The sequence below is a fragment of the Calidris pugnax genome, unplaced genomic scaffold (genome assembly GCF_001431845.1).
Source record: "Calidris pugnax isolate Ruff unplaced genomic scaffold, ASM143184v1 scaffold42, whole genome shotgun sequence".
Classification (NCBI taxonomy): Eukaryota; Metazoa; Chordata; class Aves; order Charadriiformes; family Scolopacidae; genus Calidris; species Calidris pugnax.
The window spans coordinates 16,849,225-16,857,717 of NW_015090920.1; the positions used below are offsets into that span (position 1 = coordinate 16,849,225).

The following is an 8,493-nucleotide window of genomic DNA, read 5'->3' on the forward strand; positions in this document are numbered from 1 at the left end:
CACAAGAGTGAGGAGTTAAAAGCTGAATTTTTTCAGCTGAATATATTAAGTACCAATGTCATTAGATGCAGCAGTGAAACAGAAGTGTTGGGAAAACTCAGTTGGGAAACTCAAGATGGTGGCACCTGCTTTACTTAATCGACATAGGTGCATGGATTAAATGATATGTGCCGTTAAACGTTTGGTTGGTTTTCTTATAGGAAAAGGGAAAACGTACTTTAAGCTGTGACTGCTCATTTCTGCAATGTACTTGAACTCGTTGTCAGTTGTGATTGTCCGTAAACAGTAATTAGTTTGTATCTGCTAAGCTTGAGGGTTTTGTTTGGTAAATTGGGGTGAGACGAGTTATTTTGGCTTACGTAGAGAGAATGTAATCTATCCTCCGTGTGTGTGTGTTTGTTTCCTAGCTTTATCCAAAAGCAATAAGCCAATCCACACCATTATCCTCAATCCTCACGTCCACCTTGTGGGTGAGGACGCGGCCTGCATTGCGTACATACGGCTGACGCAGTACATGGACGGGTCCGGGATGCCAAAGACCATGCAGTCAGAGGAGACACGGGTCTGGCACCGTCGCGACGGGAAGTGGCAGAACGTGCATTTTCACCGTTCAGGTTCACCAACAGTACCTATCAAGTAAGAAACCATTCAGACCACAAGTTTAAGCTCCGTAGGTCGGACCAGGTAGCCTAATAGCTGCTTTTGGCCTTAAAAAGTACTAAACCGTCCTCTTTATCCTGTAATTTCTTCTGGTCGTTTATGCGGTGTGTATTATATTCGGTAGTGTGCATATAGTATTGGTGCAGATATTTTTAAAATAATGCTTTTTATTGTTGTTGTTTTCAACTGTGATGCCCAGTGATCCATTTCAGTCCCTGAACTGATAGCGTGAAGAGCAGCAAAATGTTTTCATGTAGATAAGGCTTGATACAAGCCACACGAAGTAGGATTGGAAAACCTGAGATAGCATTTCAGGAAAACCTGAAAAAATAAAAAGCAATAACATGGAGCTGTTAGAGCTGACTGGAAAGTTCCAAGGAAAAAAAGTATCACTGTTGTGAAAAACTGAAGTTTGAGTAATATTTGTTGTGATTTCCAGCCACCTCTACTTACTCAGGCCTAATTATGTTCACTGCAAGGTGATTTTTGAGCCAGTTTACGTATTTACTTTGTGAATTAAGTCATACAAGTACCTATCACATTCTTCTTCTGTTCATTCGGGGCTCTCTGTGTGCCCTCTCCTCCCCTCGGAGTTGTGCCACAGCTCTACCTGAATTCCTTCTGCCAGATTTTCAGTCACAGCACACTCCCAGCTGCAGTAACAAGAGAAAAGTTGTGGCTTCTTCCAGAGGTTCTGCTCCAGCCCTTTGCTGTTCTCCTGCTTGCAGCCTTGGCTCCTGCTGCTGTGTCCCCCAAAGCCCAACCTCACCATCTTACAGCTATAGGTTAGGCTGTTTCCAAATTCGGCAGCAAATTAGTATAGGCCTTGCTTTGCTCAGGGACAAGCCCTCTCTGTAGGATATAATTACATTTGAGTGAGGTGTCTTAATGTGGACAGTGGCTGAATTCCCCCGTGGATAGTAGGAGCTTAGATTTCATCCTCTGAACTTTTTACATGTACCATATTTTACTTCTTGCGACGGTGTTCTCCCATATGAAATAATACTTGATAAAGTCAGGAAGATGATAGAATGAAGTGTTAAACTTCAGTGGGAATGGATTTTTGTTTTGTTTTGTTTAAGAAAAAAATAATTTGATTTCCTAGTGATAACTATTGTATTTTATTTACAAATGTGAAACCAATGGGAGCAGGAACCATGTCATCCTTTGTTTTTCACATTCCAGCTGCACTGCCAGTGTTTAAAAAGATAATATTAAAAGAGCTTAGTTTTCTTGAAATGCAGTGTTACGTAGATTTTTTTGGTGTTTTCATAAAGGAGTGTTTTGTCACGGGGTCTGACCTGGGTGTATATAGAGCCAGAAAGCGTAAGGAAAACAGGTTCACCTGTCCCAGCACACCCTGTAAGTGTTTATAAAAGAATGATATGAATTGGACTGGAGAATTATTTAATCTTTTCCTTTGGGTTTTTTTTCCCCCTCTGTTTTTTGAGAAGGGTGGGGTTTTTTGGGGGGGAGGGGTGAATGTTTTTTTTAACCATATTTACAGGAAACAATCCTAAAAAGACATGGTAATTAATAACACTCAGGCAGCAAAACCTGAAAGCAATAAAATAGCTGTTTTATTACTGTTTTCATGGAAGATTATAGAATTTGCCTGATATTTCCTGTAATAATTTGTTCAGTAATACTTTATATACTGAATAGCTACTTCTTTTTGAGGCACAGTGTTGTAGCAGGAGCCTCAATACTTCATTCACATAATGTGGACGTGTGCGATGGGCTGCTGTGTGCTGCTGTTGCCCCTCAGAAGCAGTGCCAGTTATTTAGGATTCGTGTCATGTCAGTTCTTTACAGCTGCTCACGCTCTCTAATCAAAATAAGGATTTCTGGGGTGGCTAAGGATGGAAGGAGAAGAAGCTGAGAGGTAAATTTTTATGAGACTGCAGGGTTGTGTCTCTGCCAGGTCTGAGCCTCTGGGGTCAGGCAGAGGAGAGTTCAGGATTGCCAGAGGGTGTCCCAGCTGAAAAGGTCACTTTTCAGTAGCATTTGAGGAGCAGCAGCTCAAAAGCCTTCGAGCACGGCTGAGGTTTCGGGGGAGATGCTGTGAGATTGCAATATGGCCCTAGATATGTTGCCCCTATGTAGCCCAGGCAACAGTGTCACATAAATCCTTTACCTAACCCTCACCTTGAACTCAGAGGAGGGTTTTGGACGTGCTTATGTCACTGTTGTAAAATATCATTGGTCTCATGGTTAGAAACCTTACTTTCCAGTCTGAATTTTAGTCGGATTCAGTGTATCCTTGATTATTCTTATTTCATCATTTCCCTGTCCTGGGGATAGGTATGCAGACATGACCTGTTTTATATGAAGTCAGATTAGGTCACTTCCCACCTTCTATTTTTATAGAGTAAATAAACAATGCTAACTTGATTGGCTTTTGGTCAGGGCTTGATTTAACTTCACAATATTTTTCTTTTCCCTGCTGAGAATGCCACACCTGCTATTCTCAACCTGGCATGATTTTTGCACTTTTGTCATCCTCATCCCATCAGGAGATCATCCAAGACAGCCATATATTTCTCCTCAACTGTGGTTTCCAACCAATGAGTATATGGAAACTTCTGCTGAGTGTGCAGCTTTTTACTTCTGTCGATACATGTAACATCTCTGGATTACCCAGCCCTCAAGGTTATTTGGTTCTTCTTGCACAATACTCCCGTTTTCCTTTGTATTTATAGTGCCTTCCACCAAAGTGTAAGTGTACTACGTGAGATCAGTCCTGCCCTTGTGCTCAGGTCATTGGCAAAGCCTAGTGAGTCTCCTCTAGGCTGATAGTTCCCCTTTCACCCTGAGCATTGTTTTTTTTTTTCTTTTAGTGATTTTACATATTCTTTCTTTAATCCCCATCTTCTCGGGTTTAACGGATAGATTCCCATGTAGCACCATAACAGAACTTGCCTTCTATAACCCCACCTGACCATCTTTTAGGCAGCCTTGAACTTCGCCTTTGCTTTTCCCAGACAGAGCAGCAGTGTACCAGTAACTCCACTTTGGAAAACAACAGAAGAAATTTAATTAAAATAATGTTCTAGGTTATCCTTCCTTTCTTTTCTCATATTTGAAATGTAGACAGTCTACAGCTATTTATTTAATTATTACCAATACACAGTAAATAATGGCACTTCCATAATAAAAGAGTATCTTGCACATCATGTCTGAAGAAGAACTTCAAATCTATTAAACTTGCAATAGCAATTGTAGCTGTGAACTGCTTTTGCAAACGTAGTATCCTAGATTATGTCAAATCAGTTGCTGTGCAAGCACAGTAGCTTATTTGTTTTCAGGACTACAGTAAGGAGTGTGCATAAATCTAAGGGCAGAACTGAACTCTTTGGTAGGTATAGGTATATGGAAATGTTTCCTTATGGCAGATAATTTTATTTAGAAAAGACTATGACCACAAATATGTATTGAGTTTAAAAATAATTTTTATTTGTTGTTTTTGCTGTGAGTCAGATGAGTTTGTTTCTGTCTTGTCCCTTGTTTCTCTCTGAGTGCTGTGACTGCTGGTAGGGAACGTTTCTCTGTTTTCCATGTTCTTAAGAACTTGTGTGTGAGTGTTTCTGCAGAACTGTGTCTGTGCAGACAGAGAGAGTGGACCTGCCTGGTACAGGCAGCCAAAGGGCTGTTGGACCTAAAACTGGCTCCCAAACCTAAATTCAGACCAGAGGCTTATATCCCCTCACTTACCACACCTTCTTATACTTTCTGAGTTAAATACCAAGCAGCAGGAAGACTTAAGTAAAGAGTTTGTTCTGTGTTTGTACAGTGCTTAGCACAGCGGGACCCCAGTCATGACACCGGCCCCTAGATGCTACGGTAATACAAATGATATCATAAGCTGAGTTAGTTAACTACTTGCTTACATGTTTCTTGTCTTTCGTTTGCTCTCTGCATACGGCTCTTGCATGTCTTGCATGTAAATGACATCTGGTTCTTCCGTGTTACTTGGTTCAATTTTTGTATGAGAGTCTCAGTCCAGGGCAGCATCCGTAATGTATGTGCTGAGGAAGTAAGTTAAACGCAGAGATTCACACCTGAATTCTGCCCTCCCTCCTTTCAGAAATGGGTTAAAGCACTTTGGCTTCCTGCCTCGGTTTACTTTTTTTATTTTAACAGCCTCTCTGGCATGTTGTAAAGATGGAAAACGACTGTAAAGTGGTTTGAAAAATAAAAGAATGCTTTGCCTGAGCGTTTGGGGTTTGTTTTCCCTTGGTTTTCTTCACAATATCGGGTTAAACAATCTTGATAAGATTATTTTTTTTTAATAGTATTGGCTAACACTTGAGCATGTATTGTTATCTGGTGGTCGTGTTATTTCAGTAATGGCAATCTTTTCTTTTTTTTCTCCTTCCTCCTAGCTAAAAATATCAGCGGTGCCGCTCTTGCATTTTCTGTACCCAACGCACCTGGTTGATTACCATCTTGGCCATCCCGTTCTCTTCATGCATGTTTCCGAGTGCATGAAGTTGTGAAGGTTCTTCATGTAACACATTTGTGATGCACCATGTTGCTGTATATTCCATCTGTACACTGTTAACATTTCAATGAAGGTGATGTTCCATGCAAATAGAGAATAACAAGGCATAAAAGACAAAAAAAAATATTGATGGACAGCAGTAGATACAGAATACATTTGTCACTTTCTCCATTTATGCCAAGTTTTGACAGACAACTTTAAAAATATCCTGTTTATTAAAAAAAAAAAAGAAAAAAAAAAAAAAAAAAGAAAAAGTACATTTTACCCTCTTTTTTTAAGAACTGTTTTTTGACTCCTCCTTTTCCCTTGAGTCCTAGGATTTTGCTTTGGTTCTGGTAGGAATGGTTAGGATTTCCGCTGGCAGCTCCATTACTGTAAAACAGGTTTTTATTACAGTGTGTAGATGGACAAAATCACTGATAAATGTGGAAGTGATAATATCTTGGCTTTGTACCAGCTGAAGCCTTCTTACTTTATTAGTCTATGTAAACTGGAAAAATCTCATCATGTGCTGGCTTGGTCACTTCAGAATTAACTGTAAAGGTTCTGGTAAGCCAGCAGCTTCTTTTTTTCTTTTGAGTCTTTACTTTCTTACTATGCGGATTGAAAATTTCTATTGGACAATTAAGCAAAATTAAGAATTGTAAGGAACTAAGTGATGATTGAGGGCAGGTTTTGAGGATTAAAATGGAAGAATAGCAAAAGATAGATTTTTATTGCTTTTAGGGTGTACTGTAAAATTTTTTAAGGAGGCTTTAAAAAGTATAAAATTTTGGTTAAGCTATAGACCAGTTGTGTGGTTGATATACTCGGGAAATATTAGGCCTTAAAAGCTTAGTATGAAAAGTTTATTTTCTTTACACTGCTGCTGTTGCTTCTCTGGAAGTATATTGTGGATGCACCAGTTTTCTAGCAAGACTCCAACACTTCACCGCAGGTTTATTTCTCCTCCCTCTTGCCCCTCAATCTCCTCTTGGTTTTCTGAAGACCCTCACGCAGCGCACAGGACGACAATCTTTGCAGCGTTGCCAGCTCGGTTTGGTCCTTGTACGCCGCGTGGGGAATGCTCTCCGTGTCACTTCAGAGCGCAAACTTTGTCACAGGGACTATTTTCCTTCCCTTATGTTGCTGTGAAAACACGTCCTTGCAAGCATTTAGGTTTATCCCTTTCCATTTTTAATAGAAAAACACAGGGATTGGTTATTTCTTTTTTTTTTTTTTTTTTCCATTTGTTGATTGTTTGGTTACCAACAGGGCTAACTGTTTTCTGCAGCGCTGTATAGTGCATGATATCTCAGTCAATGTCCTTTTTAGCGGTTAAAAATTTACAACTCGGCAGCCTGAAGTTTTTAAAATGGGAAAGCTTCCTAATTTGTATCGTTTCACCTTTCTGTGTTGATTACTAATCAAAAGCAGTTCTTAAACATTTTGATGTTGTTACTAGTGGATGTATGGTAGATGGATTTAAGCTTCTCTGATAATTACTACATGATTTTAAACAATATATATTTAAAATAAGCATCTACAATAAATGTGTTGAGCCATATTAACCTGCCAATGGGATCTGTGAAAAAAGTAATGGCCTCATTTTTTTTCTCATTAATTTCTTTACACTTTTTTTGTGAAGCGGCTATAAGTGGCATAACTGTATTTAAAATTAACAAATTAGGTGTAGGGTGTTTTTTTTATACTTCTAACATAGCATGTGGTGTTGACGTATTACTGTAGACCAAGTTTGTCTTCCACACCAAGACGTGAGGAAATTGTGATTTGTTCTCTCCACCACAATTGAATTATACACTTCTGTCATTTTGGAACACTGCAGTTTACCATGGGACACAGTGTACATATTTCTTGCCATAATGGTAAATGATTGATATATTTAAGGATTAATAAATTTGTGATTTCTGCTGACATTGTGCTTGCGTGTTAATTTCCCAATTAATTGTGATGCATTGGAAAACGCGTGGTGTCTGTTTAAATTAAGAAGTCGGAGACACGGATGCAGTCTCTGACGAGCCAGATTTGCAGTTTGAAAATATGAGTGTTTGCTTTTGTGATTTGTGTTTTGGTTAGGTGATTTGTCTGTAGGTCCTTCCTGAGTAGCCAGTCATACGCTGTTTATGCTGTACTTTGTTGATAGATTTTGCACATACCTGGTATTTATAGGTCCGTATTTAGAAATGCTTTAGGTAGTTTGCACATTTCTGTAGCTGCCTTGTTGTGATCCATATGCTCAGCCTGTAACCCAAGATACTGTGAGAGCAGTTATTATATGTTTAGCGTTACCATAAAATGCATTAAAGTCCATAAAGAATTAGCATTTAAAATAATGTACCGGTTTAAAAGCTTTCATATGTGTCCGTAGTGATTTTAGGCGCTCTGCTGAGAACAGTCCTTTATCCCAGCAGAAGAGAGAGGAGGAGAGGAGAGGAGTTCCAGCTTTCACGGGTCACAGAACGCAGAGCTGGATGGTTTCTCTGGGTGGGTGCCAGGGGCAGCGGTGCTGGGGTGGCTGGGATCCAGGAGTGCCGCCTGGCCGGAGCAGCCCGAGCGGATTCCTGGGCTTGTGAACATTTCATTGCTTCCTTCTCGGTGGCGTTTCACTACGTATTTGTAAACAAAATGAAAAATAGCTGGGAGAGAGCTCAGGGGTTTGGAATGTTTCGGTAAACCCCTCAGGAAGCAAAAGCGGTTTAGTCTGTTTTATATTTTGTCATATCACTTCTGCTTACTTTGTTTACTCATTTTTTCCACTAAGTGCTATTCCAGAAATCAGTTTGACTTCCATTTTAACGGTGCACCCACAGTAAGCTGTTTGACAGCAGTGGAATTGCTGCTAATTCCAGGTATGTAGATAAGAAGAGAGATCAATGTGTAAAGCTTAAGGAGGAGGAGGGGCGTGGGGAGAATACATTTGCTAATTATCAGGTTGAAGGTTTGGGAGAGGGGTGATTTTTAAATTTTTTTATTATTATTGTGGATGTCTTTTTATAGCAGAAATGTTTTAATATGCTGCCTCCTGGTGGCTTTCTGTAATGATGTTTTCTATTTGGGCACGCACAGGAAGATGCTATTTATTCTGAGCAGAAAGGAACCCACTGCTTTCTTGCATTCACTTTTTTAATGTAAGGAACACACTATATTTCAGAGGTTGAAAGTGTCCATTTACTGGGCCTTGAATACATGCTGTACACATACCTGGAGGAGTCAGATTGATTCCATTTTCTGAAAATGGGCTCCCAAGGCACAGTTAAGAAAATAAACACAGAGTTGTGTATTAAATCCAGAGTTCGTAGTGTCAAAGATGAACTTCACTGTTTCTTCAG

At 39.7% G+C, this 8,493-nt stretch overlaps 1 protein-coding gene across 22 annotated transcripts in view; it reads left to right on the forward strand.

Moving 5' to 3' along the window:
- The window catches only part of CAMK2D (calcium/calmodulin-dependent protein kinase II delta), a 167,161-nt gene extending 160,081 nt beyond the window's left edge, over positions 1–7,080 (forward strand). For 21 of the 22 annotated variants that reach the window (XM_014949897.1, XM_014949906.1, XM_014949904.1 and 18 more), the window contains 3 exons: positions 408–636; positions 4,454–4,503; positions 5,046–7,080. In XM_014949897.1, the coding sequence (XP_014805383.1) occupies positions 408–636; positions 4,454–4,460 (236 nt within the window). In that variant the 3' untranslated portion in view covers positions 4,461–4,503; positions 5,046–7,080. The remainder of the gene's footprint in view (positions 1–407; positions 637–4,453; positions 4,504–5,045) is intronic. The other variant, XM_014949900.1, reaches the window with a different exon arrangement.
- Positions 7,081–8,493: the final 1,413 nt, after the last annotated feature.